The 21968-nt window shown below is 34.3% G+C and overlaps 1 protein-coding gene across 1 annotated transcript in view; it reads right to left on the bottom strand.

Moving 5' to 3' along the window:
• Positions 1–1930: 1930 nt before the first annotated feature.
• MOCOS (molybdenum cofactor sulfurase) overlaps positions 1931–21968 on the bottom strand; it is a 141447-nt gene continuing 121409 nt past the window's right edge. Inside the window, exons 9-15 of the mRNA XM_072411910.1 lie at positions 17408–17570; positions 16420–16501; positions 14342–14463; positions 12815–12920; positions 11702–11840; positions 6940–7044; positions 1931–3871 (exon numbers count right to left, since the gene is read on the bottom strand). Of these exons, the coding sequence (XP_072268011.1) occupies positions 3746–3871; positions 6940–7044; positions 11702–11840; positions 12815–12920; positions 14342–14463; positions 16420–16501; positions 17408–17570 (843 nt within the window). The 3' untranslated portion in view covers positions 1931–3745. The remainder of the gene's footprint in view (positions 3872–6939; positions 7045–11701; positions 11841–12814; positions 12921–14341; positions 14464–16419; positions 16502–17407; positions 17571–21968) is intronic.

Raw genomic sequence — 21968 nt, 5'->3', positions numbered from 1 at the left:
TTACATTCTGGATCTTATTTAAATTTTGCATTATGCTACACTCCCCTTTTTTTAGTGGTATTTTTTCAGCAACCTTGACAAGCCAAAATCTCTTCACATTTATGTGCTTTAAACAGTCTAATATGCCAATCCTCACACCATACATTAAACATGAGCACACAATGTTTACAAATTCCATGACTCTTTACAACATTTTTAATTCAGGGGAGAATAAATAATTTCAAATAGATAATGCCAAACACAGGAAATCCATAAAATCAATATTACAGGGCTTCCAGTTTCCAGTTGTGGAAGAAATAGGAATAAAAAAGAAATACTACGCAAATAGTGGTAAATGTGCCATAACAATTTAAAGAGTCAGTACATCAAAACTGTTTTTTCAGTTTTTCGTAGATGCTGCAAAGTTAAATCATCTTCACCTTTACCTCAATTTCCTATATCTTTCATATATCTCTTGCTATGGCTATTATAAAAGCTTTCCTATATATATGGCTATATTTTACTTTTCTTTCAGCAAGAAGAATACAACAGGAGGTTGTGGAGCATACAAAGTTGGTTGGGAGCACCAAAAACGTCCAGGTGGATAGAAACAGTATAGGAATTCTAGTTTATATAGTTAAGTCACTTCTAAGACTTTTTAATTTTTAGAAACATTTTTAGATTTTATAATCTTTCAGAATAAGTATTATTATATTTTCTGTCTAGCTTTCTGAATTTCTTTATATATCTTTATATTATATTTCTTTATGTGCTTGCATTTTAGGATTACATTTAGTTTGCCATTCACCAGCCAAGCTGCTGTTTTCCCAAGATCCTTCTGTAATATGGCCCAATCATACTGATTTTTATGATTCAACAGACTTATAAAATATTTAAAAAAAACACACACACTAGAACCTAATTTACTTATTACAAACCTATTTTTCTGTAAGTAACCTCTTATGATTTTATGCCCATATTAAACTAGATAATAGCTTCATTTTCAGTTTCTTTTCATCACACGCAGATTTTTCTATTAGGAGTAAAAAGAAACGTCACTTTGCACCTTAAACAAAAATATTACTTTTGATGGACTGACCCATTACATACAACATAATAAATATATTTCACAATAAATCAAGTTAAAGAAAATCTACAACATGCTATTTTTTAAACAGGGATAAGCATAACCCCATTACATTTAAAAAAAATACAACCCTTTCAGTTTAAAGAAAAAAATAAATAAAAAAGAGAGATGTTATGATTCTTTTAACCTCCTGTAACCTATGAGTCTGTTACAGATGCGGACTATATACTAGTCTAATAGACACTCACCCACACACAACCCAGTGTAGGGTTAAACAAAGGGTCTGAGGATTTCATCATGCTCCTCTTAGTCAGGGTACCATTAGATAGCATATACAGGTTTGTGCACCCCTTCAAGCTTATGCCTTTCCCAGGCCATCACTGTCCTCTTGCCGAACTGGCCCCTCCTCCATCCTGGAGGATCTGAATTACCGGTGTACCCTGAGTAATCTACAGATACCATCTGAGTATTCTCAACCAACACAGTTTTTTTTTAACAGTGTATAATAATATTGCTATACACTTTAAATTATAAACCTAAGTCAGCCTCTCTTTGTCACACTGCATAATACAATTATAAAAACCGGTATGTGTTTCGATAAGATACCAATCTAAAATGAAACATTACAGAAACTAAACTTTAAATTGGGCTACTTTTCACTTGCTGCAGTTTAAAAACACATATGATTTGCTGCCAGTTTGACAACAAGTTGGGGATTGTTGTTCTTGCTGTTTTAGTGCAGTACACAGAGAAACTACCACAATGGACCCTTAAAGTAAAATAAATTTTACAGAGGCAATAAAGAAAATTATCACACTTACTGGGTGTATATACATATAATATACACCCAGTAAGTGTGATAATTTTCTTTATTACCTCTGTAAAATTTATTATTTATGTTTCTCACTGTTATGTTGTATTTCCTGTATTTATATATAGACCATATAGTCAATATTATCAAAACCCCTGAGGAAGCCCATTCTGGCGAAACGCGTTGGGACATTTCCGACTATTACAGTTGTTTTGCCTAACTGGTTAGAACACGTATGTCTAGCACTCAATATTCCAGTCCTGTGAATACGTAACTTGACTGGGGATATTACTTGAACATTATGCAATTATTGTAATTATGTATGAACCGAGAATGTATCAATACATAATTATTATTTAAACCACAAACCTGAGCAGCAAACCTCTTTCTTTTTGTTTTCTCATTTATTTGTACTCCTTTCAAAGTGGCTCCCTCTTTATAGATATTCTCTACAAATTACATGATTCTTTGTGGGGTAGTTAATCAGAAAGGAAGTGAACCCTATTCTAAACTAAAAACTGTTTTGAGGGCATTTTAACATACTTGTCACCGAATTTGAATTTAAATATGCTTCATTATAAATACATTCAACAAAACTTTTTTTCAAAGCTATAAATCACCATTTCTAAATACTACAAAAATAAAATTGATATAAGATACATTCATACAATTGCATATTTTCTGTAATATATTATTTTCCTTAATTTTCATAATTTTTATCTATTTCAGTCATTAGCTAATTTGTGCTATTGCAGTGATTCCCTACTACTGTACTGTGGCACATTAGTGTGCTGTGAAGGATCATTAGGTGTACCGTAGGAAATTATCAAACTGGATGGCAGCAGATCACTAATTAACTTGTGTTTGGGACATTTTTGTTTGGGGTGTGCCATGGTATTTTTCTATTGTAAAATATGTGCCATGACTCAAGAAAGGTTGGAAAACACTGAGCTATTGCAGTGCCTATAGAGAATTTGGGAAAAAGCCTTTGCATTGCATACTAATTTCTAACTCTTGACCCTTAAAAACCTTCAAGTGTAAAATAAAATAAATAACTTAACCAATAATTTTGCCCTTACCTCTAAAATTTCACTTTAAACCTAACTTTATCCCTTAACCAAACCCACCACCTCAATTAACTTTACCTTAACAGTAACTTAATGTATAGTACTCACTACAATTTAGCACTTGCAATAACAAAGAGAAAGTCAAGTACAAATCTATATGCTAAGAATGTGTTTCTCAACTTTTTTTTAACATGGGAGAACACTTAAAATAACTTTCAGGTCCTTAGGAAACCCTTGCTATATTTAATATATCCATGGTTCACAGTATATTAGCGTGGCGGTCAGCAGGAAGAATGCCTCTTACATTGCTGGCCAGTAAGTAGAATATCACACTTACAGATTGCCAAAAAGTTTATTGGTGTCAGTGGTAAACCGACCGAGAAGTGCAAATTGCTCATGGCTCAAACACGCTAAAACATGATGGGGACAATATGGGGAGCTATGCAAGGTTTGGCAGGAAAATTTTTCAAGGAACAGTCAGTTTTTGAATTACTGCATGCATAGTTTGCTACATCAAAATAGAAAGGCTTTCTGTTTGTGGGGGTGTTAGGAATGTTCTAAATGTAAACATGGCAAAATTCAGTAAAGAAAAGCATAGAGACCACCAAAATTTCTAGTTGTGAAAGCGAATGAAATCAGATTTACTACACAAAATATTACCAATGCCAACTTCAGTAAAAGCTGTTCTAATTTAGTTGACCTGTACCCTGACAGTATTTCAATGCAAAATATCTCATGAGAACTGAATAAAGCCACATTTCTCTGCGCCTATGGTTTCTTCTTAAAGCATTATTTCTCCAGCTATTCTTCATTGCTGTGTGTGCATTGTTGGGTCTCTTTTAGTGTAAATGACACCTCTGTACCCACTTGCAGCAAAGATGGGTAAGATGAACATGGTGAATTCAGTAGGTACATTCCGAATGTTGTCTACAAAATAGTTAAAACAGTAAAACAGGTTATGGAAATGTAACAGAGCTTGTTATATATTATGTTTTAAAAGTAAATTAATATATGATGCCAACATAATAAAAAGCAGGATACTGTAGGATACACAGTAATTTTTTTTAAACTTTAATCCATGTAATAAAAAGTCTATTGTAAAAATGTAATGGCCCCCAATAAAGAAAATGTTTCTGTATAACATTCCAAATACTACATTTTTGACAAGCTATTATTACACCTTTCTACCATAACAACCTAAAAAACACATTTGTAAAATTATTTTAGGTACAAAAAATTATTGTACACTTACTTGCAGCCTGAATAGTATGTTTGTATTTTCATACAACTAAAGCTAAATATCAATCAAATACATAAAGGAAATACACATATGCTGGCAGAATGAAATAACTGAGTGACTCAGAGATAAGAAATGAGTAGATCAGTGTGGTGCTTCTAATTTCACTGTTTAGTCACATGGATGGGATAGAGTTGGAGAGGAAACCCTTGAATAAAATTGAGACTGCAACACAGAAAGATCTGTTTACCTTACCTGCCGGTAGGACTGTGCAGTAGAGCTCTATAAATATCTAGTTTTACAAATAAATTACCAAGTAATGAAGTCCATTTGGACCTATTTTGTGTGTAATGCAGGATTCTTTGGAATTAGTTCAGAGTGTATGTCAAGAATGGACAGGCAGAAGTATAAATCTATTGACTGGTATCACAGCTCTTGTGTATATACTGTATGATTCATCTTTGCACTTATTTGTTTTCCTGGTCAATGGTTGTAAAATTTTCTTTGGTGGACAGAGAAACATCAATTTACACTGATGGTCAGTGGTAATAAACATGCCACCTTACATTGATCAACAGATCAAAGAAAAGGAAAAACAATTACTATCCAAACTGATGATCAGTTGAAATGAGAAATTAAAGGGCCATGGCCAAATTTTTTGTGTTGATTAAATTATACATTTCGAGTAGAAGTGGGGTTGTACAATCCCATGTCTCCTAACAGTTGTAGTCAGAAAAATAATTTACTTTGATGGGTGAAAAGAACAATGGTAAATGATGTTTTCCATTGGTGGTCAGTGGAAAGGATAATGTCTCTTTATATTTATGGTCAACAAAAAGAAGGATGGTCCTCTATACATTGGCAGAAAAAACATGCCCCCTTACAGTGAGAGAAAGATGCTCTACCACAACGAATTTGGATCAGTTTTATCGAATTTTAACTTTCGGCTGATAATATACAGTATAGTCTATGGGTAGGTTAAAGAGACAGCACATGGGAAGGCGGAAAAACTCTTCCAGCTCCAAGCTTTCTCCCATTAAAACTTTATACAGAAGCTTGATAAGGGTTAAGCCTTTACTCACTTAGTTTTTTGTGAAAAGTTCAGTTTTGTTTTTTATTTATTTATTTTTATGAGCCTGTGTTTATATTTTGTTCCTTTATTTACATACAATCCAAGCTATTTCAGCAAAACTGACAGCTACAGTTATAGAACAAATCACACGATACTGCTTTGGATGCTTACAATGACAACAATTAGTTGGATGGTTTTAACTTTTTTTCCCCACAAGATAAACAAGCCTCTTGCAGCAACAGTGTTTGCTGGAGTTTAATGTTTGCTAGTTTCTTACTTAAGGTTCATTTAAAACGACATCTACATATGTGACTACCCTGTCCACTGGGTGACAATGATACCGCATGAAGAAGGTAAAAAAATAATGCGTCTGCTGGTAGGTCTGAGGAACATGTGTCAGACTTCTTCATGTTGTGACAATCATCGTGAACTTGTCCTCTTCCTTCATGATCCAAGAGCAGAGAGGTTACTTGAAAGGAATACTAAACTTTATTTGTATTCATTTCATATTGCCCATATTTTGGCTATTCATTCTATTTTTTGAGAAAACCAAAGTTTTAGATATTTTTGATTCATCCTCCACCTTTAATTCAGTGGTTAGACCAGATATATACTTACTTAATGTAATAAAAACTTCCAATATACTAGACATATGTAAATGTAATGAAGAAAAAAAGAGAAAAGCCAGGGTATTTGCTGTGCGGCAATGAATTAGGAAAAAATTCCTTATTTAGGAATATGCATACAACATTATTATTCATATTATTATTATTAATATTAATAAACAACTTAACACAGTAAAGGTCATTCCGGCTGTACTTTGTGGAGGGGGGTTCTTTTGACCTATCAACTGGACATAGACTCCCTAAGAGGGTTCAATCAATTGAACCCTCTGTGACCCAATGCGTTTCACCTCTAAGGGCTTCCTCAGGGGACTTGGTACAGGATGTTAGTTTGCTGGGTGGTTTGGATTCTATGGATTGGATTTCTTTATGTTTGACTAGAATCCAATCCACCCAGCAAACTAACATCCTGTACCAAGTCCCCTATGGGATTCTATGTATAGTTGACAGGTCAAAAGAATTCGCCCCCACAAAGTACAGCGGGGATGACCTTCACTGTGTTAAATTGTTTAGTAATAATAATAATAATATTGTTGTATGCATATTCTTAAATAAGAATTTTTTTCTTAATATATTGCCACACTGCAATTACTATGGCTTTTCTCTTTTTTCCTTCATTACATTTACAATGATTTACATCAGGGTAGGCGGCCAACAATGTTGGGGATATTTAATTAGCATTCTGCTGCCTATTCTTTATACTAGACATATATTCCCAGAGTGAAAATATTATTAGTTAAGATTTAAAGAGTAAAACAGCTACTGAAGTTATTCTATGTTTGATCCACAAAAAGTCTAAGAGATTTACAGACCGATCAGCTTGTGAACCAAATGGAGGAAAATATGGGTTACTACCAGCTTGGTAATAATTGTTATAGTGTCTGTTAAATAACTTTTAGGGATAAGTGTACCTTTCATTTCCAGTGTATCTACAGTACATATGTAAGTGTAAATAAAACCAAAGCCATTTTTCAACATTTAAAAATAATTCTACAATTGAAAACTAAAAAATGTATTATGGGTCTTGGGCTGCATCTTAAGGTTTGGTTATAAATATGCTCACCTTTCCTTCTCTGCTGGATGATAAAGCTTGTAAAACTTCTCTTTTTTTTTCACCAGTCGACTGATCAATGCAAATGATTTGGCATCTGGTACATTTGCCGGAAACCTAAAAAGAAACATATGAGTTTATGAATTTAACCCTAATACATAGTTTATTTTTTACAATATCTTTTAAAACATGTAAAAAATGTAATACTTAATTTATGTTTTCTACATATGTACATATTTCTCCATTATTGTTGCTTGTCCAACACTGATTAGTAGAGATTTTCTTGTGTCACTGTTTCTCTGCATACATACATATATATATATTTATATATATATATATATATATATATATATATATATATATAGTTTCCCATTGTGATGATACATGTAGTGCAAAGTCAGAAGAAAGACATGCCCTAGTTCAAGATACAGAAGAAAGTATGCTTGGAATCGAGTTTCTTTGGGAACTGAACTAGAGTTTAGAGGTGAGAGAACCACATTAGTAAAGAGGGGAGAAAAGAGGGGTGACAGCATAATTAGAGATGGCCAGTATAAGGATATCCCTTCTCAAGTGATGTATTTCCTCCCTTAATTCAGGAAGAATCACATGGACAATTATTACAGAGCCTATTAAAAAACAAAAAAAAATCTCTGCCCAGACTGCAATGGAGCATCTAAGTAAGACAGAACAAAGCTGACTGTCTGAAATGCTGTATAGCAGCAAACCACTGAATGCGAATAGGCTGGTGTGTGCATGGGATCATTCTTCTCCTTTTAGCCTTGTTTATAAGGATGACTGTCCATAATGAACATGGAAGCTCTGAGGCATAGAAGTTCATTGAATGTCTGCAGGTTTATATAATAAATGTAAACTCAATACACCTTCCTACACATAACACAGAGATACATGGCTGTACACATTCATAGAAAGAGACTTATGATAGACTTATAATAGATTGCAGTTAGCTGCCCAAATGCAACCAAAAGTAGGGGAAGGAAACTGCAGAGAGGTCCCGAGTGTTCAAGTTATAATTTTGCCTGTTCTGCAAAAGCAGCCAAGTTCAAGTCAGCAGGCTGCAGGTGTTACTTTTGATGTGGCTTGTCACAGGTGGTATGGTGCCATCTAGTGGCTTAATAACAGAAGTAGAACAGGGTAATTTATCCATTTTCAATGTTTCTAAAACTCAGAAAGTCAACCCCTCTTAATGTTTCTCAGAGTCATTTGGCAGTAGCAACACTTAACCCTTCTACCCTTATTCTTACCACCGTCATAGACCTAATATACAAAATTTGCACTCAGTGCTCTCTGCTGACCATAGGTACTTATAATAAAAGGGCCCCACCCTTGGCTCTGGAACTTTGCCATCTTCTTTTACCCTTCAGGTTCTATTCACAATTAGGAAAGCACAGTCACATCTGCGATACAGATGACTGCACCTCAGCCTGTGTCTGATGTTGGTGACCTCAGGGTCTATGGGCACCAGCAGACGACCTCATGAGTGTCTAGACAGCAGGATTGATACCCCTGCACATCTAACAGGTAGGCCTCAACACACTGCTACTCACAAACATCAATTCAGCAGGACTCAGGGGTTCAAGAATTTAAAGATGAAATCAAGGCAATTATTTAAAACATGGAAGCGGTTCCAGTTTTAGGATGCCAGATCCTTGGGTTGTTTAAGATCTTTTGAGGGTGTAAAGAGCAGAACAGAATCAGCAAGTTCACATATTTGCCTTGGACACAGTTTAAATAGGATCTTATTAATATCTGCTCAAATACAAATACAAACATCAACACTAACAGCTAATTTTCACTAGTGCATTGCAATAATACAGTAAACAGCAAGGCTTTGGTTCACTGGGTTGCCATTTGTTGTTAATGGAATCCAAAACTGCACACATTTGTGTGCGATTTGCTGCATTGCACAGTCCGTTCAAATGAATGTGCATGGCAATGGACAGCAAACCTACAGTAGGAACAACCTCAGAAATACCCTATCAATACATATTTTCATACAGGATTCCACAATCTATCTCCAGCATTTACACATTTTTCAAATAGACTATGTTGTATAATTCTTGTGTGAAAACATTTATTAATAGACCCCTGACTCAAAGATGAAAGTTTTAAAATGCCACATATGCCATCAGTGAAAAACATTTCAAGTTGTCTCTAAACAATACAGATACTCTTTATTTAAACATAAGCTTAACTTGAAAGAAAGTGTCGAAATGTCCCAGTTACATAACAATTAATCCAGTCAATTCCTTCTGCATAGCATAGTATGTGGTATCCTGACAAAATATTCCCTTACAGGTTTTAAATCCTCTCCAGTAAGCTAAGCAGAGAACAGCTCACACTGCACATTTTTTGAACTGTGATATCCTATTCAGTCAGCACAGTTCTATATTCCGGGGGTGAAGTATCAGCAAAATACAGTACAAATAAAGCTGCTTAAAATATCTATGTAACTCAACTAATCTGAGGAGGATGTCTGCAAAACATTGAAATCTTTTCTTTTTCTCTTTCTTTCATTTGATCTAAAGTTTTGTAATTTGTTCTCCAAACCTAAAGCATGTGAAAAAAAAACTTCTGTTCCCCCTTGATACATCAGGTTTCTATTATCTTCCTTTTCTGTTATCTAAGCCAGAATTGTTGAATAGCTAGTATGCTACACCCAATTCAGATAACGGATGAAGGGGTAAAATTATTTTTTTTTATTACATTCTTAAAATTTTTTCATGTTGTTCAGGCTTTATCACTGCAAATCTGCAACTCTTCAAAGTCAGGGTAAACAGTTTCATTAACTATAAATGCATAGCTATTATCAATTAGAATAAATTATCAGTTAGCTGTAAGCAGGTTATAAAAAAAGCTCTGCTTTATTAACTTTAAAATTCATGTATACTCTGCAGAAAGCTTTCAGATATTTGCCAAAATTTGCAGATATTCTCAGTATATTTGCATATTATGTCAGACTTACCTTCCAAGGGAGCCATAATGGTTGTGTTCAGAATAGCCCTATACTAAGCACTTTATGTATTATAGTGATATTAAAGCCCTAGTGGGCATGGAACCTCAGGCCACAACCTATAAGGCCTTGGTAAAAATCCGTCCCTGGCTATGATAACTGTGATATTCTTCCACACTATCCCACTGCCATATATGACTATTCTTTTTCCTGGTTTTCAGTCTTCTGACATTTTTGTTGGTAAGGTTGGGATCCTGTAACTCCTATAGATATGTACAGAAAAAAAGTGCAGACAGGCAGCAAAAGGATTACTTTCAGAGGAAACTGCATAGTCTCTTTTTGAAAAGTCCGCCAATCAGTATTTGGTAAGTGGATTTTATTTCTGCTCCTAATCATTACTGTTTCTAACTAAATTTAGTCAGTCATTTAGTCAGTTGCAGCAGCAATTTTGACTGTATGACTACTTGGACTAGAAAATATTTTTCTTACAATGTAGATATATTTCGTTTGATACATTGTCAAAAAAAAACCCTGTTCTGTTTTTAAATCATAGGCTGACAAATACACACGGATATAATTTATTATATTTAAAATCCGTAGACCAATGTTCTAGTACACATAAGTATGCTCAATTATTTTAAATTCTATTAAAACACTTCAGTTTCTACTAGGAAATTTAGGCTATACACAAAATTCTGCTTCTCAATTATCCAGGAAATGATTTGTGTTTTGCTCCATAAATATAATACATGTGCACTTTTTTTTTACCTTTGTGTACATGAACAGAATTCACCACAAAATAAAGCAGTTAAAGCTCTTCACCTAACTACCAGGTTCCAACAACCTGGTCTTTAAGCAAATTAGTCATTAATAATTTAGCATAGTAAGGAGTCAGTATCCAGAGTTGAGCGCATAAAGTAGGATCGCTACCAGGGTTTGAGGATGAAGTTGAGAAAAATGAAGGGGAGATGCTGTACTGCTTCACCCTGTACAGTGACCCATCAGAGAGCCAGTCGTAAGCGTGAGCTGTCATTAAAAAGCTAAGTCAGTAAGTGAGGAATAGGTGTATAGACAAATGGCAAAGCTTAATGTATATTATGTTCTTTACAGCTCCACCAAAGCACAATATCCAGCTAAACTCAAAACTGAGAAAAGCAAATGCTTAATAATGTTTTGAATTTGTAAAGGTTACACCAAATAATATAATTGTTGCAAGAATTTGCAATGCCTAATTTTGCTTCAGTTGAGTTTGATAATGTTTAAGGGGCTGCAGCCATTCCACTATTACAATTAAAAACAAAAACTCTGCACATTCATAAAGCACTACGGGAGCACCAGCCTTGAGCTGTGAGTAATACACCTGCATGAAGTTCTTTGCTCAGTGGAGGAAAGGTTTCTATCCCAGGAAGCTGCAGGCTCCTCCTTCTGCACATGTCTGTGATCATGCATGCATCCATTGGAGCTTTTCTGAAATAGAATCCCATGCAATCTCTCTCCGCTCACACATGAGCAGAATGAGATTGGTAATTTTTTTTTACATTTGGAGTAGGACATATCCCCCAATTTGCAGTGTGAGATCGGATGACATGATCAAGACCCAGAAGAATGCTGACGTGGGACCCCATTTACGGTCAACCCCTGAAAAAACCCAGAAGCTAAATTAGCCTGGGATTCTCTAAGCATGGTATGTACATTGAATGATACCTTTTAGCAAGTGAAGATAAGTGAATTATTTTTATACAAGTTTTGTGTTGCTTTATCAACAAATTATCATGAAGTCTGCAAAAGAATGCAAAATGATACCTGAAAATGTAAACTGCTAAAGAAAACTTCAGCCCACTCCTCCTCTTGAAAGGGTATGTTGCTGTCAATGACCAAGTTGGCTCGGAATCGTTGGGTCATCTGATCCAAGTTGATTTCTTCTTTGCGGTCTGTTTGATCGCTGGAAAAATACATAAGAAACAGTGTCATTGTCACAGCGACTGTTTAACCATTTCAATGCCAGAGCATTTGTATGTAAAATGTGCATTGTGGCCTAGAGATTTCATGACTCCCAAAAAGTGCAATAGTTTGTCAAGGTTATATTTTCAGTCTAAAATACAATTAATTAGGCTTGTGTGCACAAAATTAATATAATTCATAAATAAATAGCATAAAATTGGTATAGATTGCGAAAAGGGATACAGGAAAGTAATAAATATGATATTTAGGAAGTTTAATTGCTGGCACATTACACACAAAATGACAATGCTTATTGAACAAATGTGAATTGGTTAAGAATATGTTCTTGTGACAAAAAAGCAAATCAAAGGGCAAACAGAGTGGTGTACATAGTCTCCCGAAAACAGGTCACCATGGTTACATCCACTGAGCCTCCATTATTAAATAAACTTAAATCTAATGAAAGAAAGTATGGGGGCCTGGAGCAGGTAGGCTGAGAAAGAAACACTGGATGATGCTGCTTCCATCCAGGAAATGAGGAGGACTTTATCTGTCTTGCTGCAGCTTCCTATGCATACTCTGTCATACTGAAATAAGTGTATCAATTTCAGCCCAGGGTGGGAGCCTGTTTACCTGTACAGGATGGAAGGTGAGGCTGGTCGTGTTTTAATGTCCAAAGTCTGAGCATAGGTGCACTGTGTTTTAAATAGTTAAAATTTTATTTTGATTGGTAACTGTGAGCCAACATTAAACATTTGATAAATTCCTGTTTGGCTCAATTTTTTCGACTTGGTGATTGGGACAGGTATGCCACAAGGGGCCCTTCGCCACATCTAAACTCTGTTCTGGGAATTTAAATCTATGCTGACAACTGCAGCACAGTAAAAACACTACTGGTAAATTTTAGAACCCCACTGCAGTGTTATATAACTCATAGAGTTTGCAAATACAGACTAAGTACAGCTGATAGTTTACCTTAATGGGATTTGCTGACTTAGATGGAAAATACTTGCTGTGTTGACCAGAAGGTATTGAGCTTCATTGACTAATGAAAGGGAGGGCAAACTTGAGTCCAGCATACCTGAAGAAACAAAATAATATTTATTTTTGGACAGAAATGGAACAAGGAACAAATTATACTACACCATATTCTGTAAAACTTGCAGTGCATTTAAGAGAACTCTGTACAAGTTCTAAACAGGATAATACTGTAATTTTCATTGTGACTTTTATATGTTGTAATTTCAGAACTTGATCAGTCGTGTATTTTATTTGCTGCATTGGTATTTTTTTCTTTAACATTAGCTAACATTAACTGAGAAAGAAAGACAGAATAAACCTACAAAACCGTAATAATAATCCCTAATATTTTTTATGTGTCTGTCATATATATAAAGTTTTATTTAAAAAAACATGCTTCAATTTCTGTTAATACTACAAGGTTGACAAGGTCTATTCCTCCTTACCTCCCTCACCCCACTTAATGGACAAAAACTTGTAGACTTGACTACACAGTTTAAGTACAGTACAGGTTATGTGTGGGAAAATTGTATTGTGTGCAGTATTTGCTAATGGAATACTTCATTACTATTGAGTCAGTTCATTCAACTTCCTCAGGCTAATACTTCAAGTACAACTGTCTTTTATGGGAGATCCTGGGTGATCCAGCAAACCTTGATCGGATATTTGCTATTAGTTGGCAAATGTTTTCAATCCTGGATCAGATTAATTTCAGGCTTGCTGGACCATCCAGGATTCCTATGATAGTCTATCTTTTCCAGTATTGGAGAGCTTTAGTAAATCAATGTTCATAGTTGTAATTTTACCTTGCTAGTCATGTTTCTATGATTTTACCATGTGCACGGATTAGTAGATTGTTCTTTTTATGGCTGCCTCTACATACTAAAGTGGAATTTAGAACCTTGCTAAATGACTGTTGAGATATAACACCCATATAGAGTGGCTGTTCCTAAATTAGTCAGACTTACATTCAAAAAGAGAAACAATGCAGCAAATAGGCAAATAAAACAACATTTTTGTGAAAATTTTTTAATGACCCACCTCCATAATGATACAGCTTATAGGTCATATGTCTTTAAAAATGCTTGGCTTATATGTGACCTCTCTTTTAGCATAGCATAGCTCAGTGTTTTTCAATTTTTTTAATATAGGGGGAAAGCTTGAAATAATTTTTAGGTCTTCAGGAAACCCCTACTATAGGTACTATATCCAGATCTTACAGCACATTTGCAATTAGAATTTACAAAGAATATTAGTTTTGCATGCACCTGCTTTTGTACCTAACCAACAGTTATACCAGAAGTGCTATTTATAATCTTGTATAGCAAAACAAAATATGGAACACTGCTATCAATTTGTCATTTTTAATGAATATACACATATATTAAAAGTGTTGTTTTTCTGACAGCTGTCGCATAGTCTGCATAACTTTTTCTTTTAATTCTAATATTTGTATCCATTATACATATGGTGTTGACATACCTTTCTTCTTTGCACCTGCAAAGCGACTAAAGACCGACGACTGCCTTATCAAACGACATTTACGTCCAAGAAAACTTGATAGCCAGTTTGCAGGCTCATCCCCACAGTCATATGTATGAACTCTACAAAAATAAAAACAGCATAGTGTGTTTGCAGTCAGCCCATATTATATTTGCACAATTTACCTTACAATAATTTTTAATGACTCATTTTTAAACACTTAGGAGATAATGAAAAAATCATACATATTAAATCTAAGGACCTTATTTAAAAAAACGGGGAATCTAACATTCCCTGGTGGGAATTTTCCATTTCCATATATTTCAATGACAATAATTGATTCCCTCAATGGAATGTTTGGGGGAATATCATTACCTGTTTTATAAATAGAGTCCTTAGATTTAATATGAATGATTATTTGATTTAATGTGCAAACTTGTGGCCTAATTGCTAAAAATCATAAATAAGCTTAAATGTTAATATAATTTTAAAACTTCAAGTTTTCAATTTCTTTAAATCTGCAAATCTCATTTTAAAAAAAATCTACTAATCCTAATAAAGGAACTTGTTCTGACATCTTCTGTTAAGACGATCAAGATAAAGACTATGCAAAACAAAATATTGCAGAAACCAGAGGGTATCTTTACTTTATTTTATATACCAATAGCATTTTTTTCTATCCTAAAAAAACTTGAGATCTTCCCAGTAATCCTGTCTTTTAATTTATTCTAACCACACTATTCATCACAGCAAATCTGTACTGACATAGACATTTGCATGCTTGATATACCAAGGTGCAAAACTTTTTTTTTTTGGAATCTTTTACATTCATATAAAAGTTTTACAGGTTCTTAAACTTTAAAACACCACTTAAAATTGCATAATATGCAGAAAAGGGTAAACTAGAGGTTTTGAAAATAATTTGCAAATATGTGCAAATATTTTTTAAAAGTTACTTTTGAATACTTTAAAGCATGGCGAAAGTCCTTAATACTCTAAAACTGCAGGTTAAAATTAAGGACTTGACTACATAGAACTGTATGTGTCCTGTCTTCCTATTTATAAGTTACAGGAGGCTAATAAAAAAGCAGAAGAGGGGGATGATTGGCAAAGGACAGAAACATTCTGCTAAACACTTTATTCCTACAAGGAAACTTCCCGTTAGGAAATGATTACCCTGCTTTGCAGTAACACTACCTTTATTACCCCCCACCCCATTACTGCTGGTGAAAAGAACAGAATAGCATATGGATAATCCAAGAATGTATACATTCACAGTATTTATCTTTCAATTTTAGAGTGCATGAAAAATATCTCTGTTCTTGGCAAACATGTGGTTGGTTGGGTGAAATAATTTATTTAGACTATTTTCTATTTTTTTTTTTTTTAATAAATGAATTGTAATAGTGTGGCAACAGAGCTGCACTACTGATTTTAGAGTTGAGTTGCCACTCTTATGTCGGCTATGCTTTCTTGCACTACAGTGGGATAAAAAAAAATTTAGTGAGGGCATGACTAATAAGCATCGTCACTACAGATTTACAATTCTGAAGAGTGAGAAAAAAATGAAGGAGAGTTTGTCTTAGACAAGGAGGGTTAACGATTTTTTACTTTACAAAGCTTGTGAGTCACAAAGTAACTGGATTTAGTACTTTTTTAGACTGCTATATGGGGACCTTTAGCTGTAATTTAAAGTAACATTTCAAGGGAAAACTACGATTTAGAAGGGGAACCTGTTTTATTTATTTTAAATAACATCAGTTCTAATGAACACGTACCCCTTGTCCTTTAGTTTGTACTGATCTTTTCTTTACCATTTACATGCACATTTGATGCTGTGGCATAAAAAAATGAAGTGATGAGTAGTCACAAATTTTTGTTCAATATTTTCTAAAGTGTATGCAGGAGTTTGGAAGAACCTGTTTTTTTATATCTGTTAATAACAAATTATTTATGTTTTTTTAACCATATGATAAAATTGACAGGAAAGCAGAGGTAACTGAAAATACAATTTTTCATTATCTTTTGCTTTTTATTTTTAAAATTTTCCCCATTCTTTCATTTGACAAACCACTTACCTGTCTCCACAGACTTTGTTTTGGCATATTTGAACAGTCATTTTGTTTTCATCATTCAATGATACTTCTATTGGGGCCATGCCTAAACACATAAAACATACAATATCCAGTTTATATGATATAATAAAACTAAATAAGGGGATGAACTTTTTCTTTGGTTCAATAGAAAAATAGATTGCACTCCAGAAGGTGGCGCCAAAAGCTTAATTTAAAAAGTAATAAAGCATGAAGTTTGAAGTGGCAATACATCAAGTTATTTTCTTTTTATATTAAATAAAGTGTTAGAAGCTTTCCTCTATAATTTGAGTCCATCTGTAAAGAAGGTGTAAAGAATCAGAAAAACAAAGTTTTTTTTTATAAGACTATAAAATGTTTATCCAACAGTACAGTTACAAAATATTTTTGGCAAACTGTATTTCAAAGCTTTGTAAATGCTCACAGTTGTCGATATTTTTGAAAGAGAACTGACTTGAGGAGTCAATGCTTCCCTGTAGCAAATGATAGTATACTCTCCTGCTACTGTATAAAAACAATAAAATTTCAAACCCGTGCTCACTGCAAAATTCAGTTGCAAGCTCTACTGTGGTCCCAACCATTCCCATTCCAGTGAATTCCCCATATAATTTTATTAAACAAAAGTGGAAATTGATTAAAAATAAATCTAATGAGAAAAGCATGGCAGCTGACATTTGTAGATTTAAAATACTAGTTACCTGGCTTCAAACCTAGAAAAAGCGTGCAGTTAGTAAGCACCACAAACATATCAGAATTCTGTATGTCCTACTTGGTTCAGGTCAAAGATCTGAAGCATTGAAAGCATCAGCATTACAGCCATGGAGCTTACAATCTTAAAAGAATGAGTTAGCAAGATTGTCTATTATTTACTTAATAATGAATAATAAAAATATATGTATTTAATATAGTGGGTATTACTTTTAAACTATATTATAGACTAGAAAAACACAGTTTGATTTAAAACTCATGTTACCATGTGCATGAATTATCATGATGTTCTGAATCAGATCAATTGAAGGATGGATAAGACACAGTTTTGGTTCCTGCTTTTGACTGAGACATACTCCATTTTCATTTACAACCATCCAACTCCGATCAAACATTAGACCCTGTTCTACCACTGGCCACTGGGAAACCTGGCAAAAAGCAAGGGAACAAAAATCTAAACAATTATGTTAAAAAAAAAATGTATCAACAACTCTATATACCACAATGTTGCAAATAAATTAAAAATCCCTTAGGGTTATATAAAATAAGTGATCCTGCTAGCAACAGGATCTCTAAAACAACAAATACTATCGTCTTATATAACAAATATTTATTGAGTCCCTTGATGTCTCTCTCTGACCCATTACTGGTGGGGGAGAGAGTAAATAGTCTTTTGAGTCAACAAACCAGTGGTTCAAAACAGGTAATGTATATGCTTTCTTGGGTGATTTGGGTGTTGGTGATGTATCACCAGTAGCAGAATAACCCATGTGATTTGGCACTTTGTAAATGTGTTGCAAAATCTAGGCAAATACAATAAACTCTAATATTTTAACATACATATGTTAAATTATCTACACTTATTATGCTCTATTTTATAACTTACCAAAGGGACTTAGCACATTATTACTTAAAATTGTTGTACCTAATACAAATATGCTATTCTGAACACCCAGTAAATTCAGTAATTCAGTTCATTTGTCATTTCAAAGTCATTAATTTTCCAAGACTCTCAGGTTGGGTTTCACTCAGTTTCCAATGATTTACTCACATGAGTGACAAACAGCAGTCATGAGGCAACTATGGGATTCCACCCACCCAGCAGCTCCAACCGCTATACTCCTCCTCAATAAACAAGAGTATGAGCAGATTTTAATAGTTAGCAAGTGGCAGTCAACCTCTCTTTACCACACCCATTCATATCATATATGGTGGTGGCAAGAAGCATCTCCGCCACAGGGAATGCTTGCCAGCACCACAACCCCAAAGCTCGTATTAACAAGCCACAAAAGCTTACAAGCACGTTTTGTGTTTTTACAGAACAATAGAGGGCTGGCAGACTGCCAAGATTTTGCTTCCACAAAAATAAAATCAAAAAAGGATCATCATTTCTCCATAGTGCTTATATGTACAGAGATAAATAAGGTCTTGTTTGAAAGTACTTTTACTGCTTGTTGAGAATGTATGAATGTTTTATTACCCATTTATAGGCACAATTAAATTTAAGGATTAAAGAAAGCAATATTACACACATTCCTCGCTGTCAATTCAGTTTTTATAACCTAAAATATATGTGAACATACTTAAAGCTGGGAAAGCTGCCAAAAAGCAAACCATTTTCTTTATAGTAATTTACATTTTCTTTTGCCTTTTAGTCTGCAATCATCTGACTGCACAGCCTCACAGCCTCAGTGTTCTTCAGTTGCTTTTACCTTTGAGAAGGGGCTTGTCTGATTGTATATCATGTGTGCAGTGTGCTGACATCACACATGACACTGGGTAGTTGGTGTGTCTGCAAACTGACAATGGCAGATACAGACTAACAATGCATTAGCACAGTAGCTTATATCTCCAAAGTAGCAGCCCAAAGACCCCAAGTGACCATGCCAGCTTAGATCTAAGCCTGTGTTTGTAATGGTCAGAATCTAAATGACGATTAGCAACATAAGCAGGTATTTTCCAAGGAAAGTTAGAAGAACAGAATGAAAGGCAAGTGTCATCAAAAGGAATACACACATACAGATGGATATATGGCATAGTTTTGGTTTAACATACACTAGTCAATTTCAAGTAACCAAAATAAGTTAGTTGAGAATAAATTACATTTTTTCCCAGAACAAATCTATTTTTTCTCTTCTTTTACTGCATCCTAATTCTAAATATTTGTTCTTAGGTCTGCAGTACTCTAAAAATGTGTTACTGTGCCACATCTACTACCTGATATCTAAAAGCATTATTTGTGATAACATTTCCAAGATATGGTAAATCTGCAATAAAGTACTGTATCAGAATACGTAAAATCTGCTTCCATATAAGTGATACAAACTATTACCTCAAAGTATTAGATTTTGGGTGAAAGTACTATAGTCAAAGTGAAATACTAAATCTAAGGTGTAAAGGGAAACATTAGGGATGGTAATAAAGAAAAGGAAATGATGTTTTTAATTAAATAAATAAATAACAACTGAGGCTAAGAACAGAAGCATTAGGCACTGTTCATCTATGCATATGTGTTTTTATGTGCTTTTTTGGTAAGGGCATTTAATTATCCGCTGAATGTTTGTGTTACTCCTAAAAACAGAAAACATTAAAAATCCAAGAAATGTGTTTTTCAACAGCTAGGTTTATGAAATTACTTGCCTGTCTCTCTTGTGTTTAGTGACACAGATATTTTGCATTTGTATAATTAGGAATAATTCTCAGTGGGTTGTAGATCTGAAATCACTTGGGAATGATGCTTTGCATCTCAGACTGTAGATGATGCTGTCAGGATGTTCTTTTTCTCATTTTCGCAAAGCTGCCAAATCTTGTAGGTTATTACTAAACCCTTTCCTAATGTAGCATCCGTTTTCACAAAAGAGAATGGAAAATGAAACCATCGTCTTCCAATTGTAACTCTCATAAGGGATATTCAATTTAGGATTACGACTGCTTGCGAAATTGTCAGAAAAGCAACATTTGTGGAAGCAAAAGCACTTTTAGCTACAGGGTTACAGTAATTTAAATGCAAAGTGTGTATGTATATATATTGTGTGTGTATAAATATATTATATATTATTACATATATATTCATTGCAACAAACCACCTCTTATGGAGCAAGCACTTTCTTAGTGGGGGGTTTTCATTTAGCCTAGTTTGTTAAACCTGGTACCAGATATAGAGCTAAGCCTTTCAGTGTGAGAGAAAGACCAGCAATGTTAGGAAGGGCAGCAATGAAACAAGCTATGGCAATCTGAATGTATTTCCTAGAGAAAAGATAGTTGAAACTTTTGCTTGTTTCTTTTTGCATTATGCAATTAGTTCAACCATTTACATTTCTTTTAGTTTATAAAAGTTAAAATATATAGAGTGTCATCTACCCACCCATGCAGATCTTTACATTAAAAAGAAACTACTACTTAGTAGCCTCCAGCCTCCGTATAAAAATGCTAGGTGAAAAAAATTCTAGGCAAATACAACAAGCAAGCAAAGCAAATACAACCTATTCAATTTGGATTATAAAGGGCCACATGATTTGTGTACCCATCAATGCAACTGCTAGGATTTATTTTTACAGTAGCCACATAGGCTTTGAATAATTCTTGGTGGCTAAGAAGGCTTTAATTTTTTAAGCAATGTTTTACTTTATAACAATTACCAACAAATGCCATGTATCCAATGTATTACTCTAATAAACTAATTTGAAGTTAGTGAATAGTCAACTATCTCACATTAGACTTTGACAGAAGCTTGACCCTAATTATTTGGGTAGGTTCAACTGGAGAGTGTAAAATGAAAACTGTGATCATGGCTACCTCTCCAGCTTGTATTGTAACCTAGAGATCGTATCTTCTAGTTTATATATATCTTTTTTTTAAATTGACATACAACATTCATGCTACAAAATTTACCTATCAGCTAACAAAAAGACAACAAAAAGTTACATTGTAATGCATATAAAAACAGCTAAGTCCATAGTTGTCAAGCCCGCCAGATGGATGGGCTGAGCCAATAAATAATGGGGGCCAAGTCACACTTACAGTTAGGTCCATAAATATTTGGACAGAGACAACTTTTTTTTAATTTTGGTTCTGTACATTACCACAATTAATTTTAAATGAAACAACTCAGATGCAGTTGAACTGCAGACTGTCAGCTTTAATTCAGTGGGTTGAACAAAAAGATTGAATAAAAATGTGAGGAACTAAAGCCTTTTTTTACACAATCACTTCATTTGAGGGGCTCAAAAGTAATTGGACAAATTAAAATGCTGAAAAAAAGTTCATTTATAATACTTGGTTGAAAACCCTTTGGATATCACCAAATGCTGAGTTTCCTCCTTTTTAATGCTCTGCCAGGTCTTTACTGCAGCGGCTTTCAGTTGCTGTTTGTGGGCCTTTCTGTCAAAAGTTTAGTCTTCAACAAGTGAAATGCATGCTCAATTGGGTTCAGAGCAGGTGACTGACTTGGCTATTCAAGAATATTCCACTTCTTTGCTTAAATAAACTCCTGGGTTACTTTGGCTGTATGTTTTGGGTCATTATCCATCTGTATTATGAAATGCCCCCCAATCAATTTTATTGCATTTAGCTGGATTTAAGCAGACAGTATGTCTCTGAACACCTCAGAATTCATTCGACTGCTTCTGTCCTGTATCACATCATGGATAAACACTAGTGTCCCAGTGCCACTGGGAGCCATGCACGCCCAAGCCATCACACTGCCTCCGCCATGTTTTACAGATGATGTGGTATGCTTTGGATCATGAGCTGTTCCACGCCTTCTCCATACTTTTTTCTTGCCATTATTCTGGTAAAGGTTGATCTTGGATTCATCAGTCCAAAGA

The sequence above is a fragment of the Pyxicephalus adspersus genome, chromosome 5, assembly GCF_032062135.1.
Source record: "Pyxicephalus adspersus chromosome 5, UCB_Pads_2.0, whole genome shotgun sequence".
Classification (NCBI taxonomy): domain Eukaryota; kingdom Metazoa; phylum Chordata; class Amphibia; order Anura; family Pyxicephalidae; genus Pyxicephalus; species Pyxicephalus adspersus.
The sequence above is the reverse complement of the archived record's forward strand: the minus strand, read 5'-3'. Positions and strand labels throughout refer to the sequence as shown.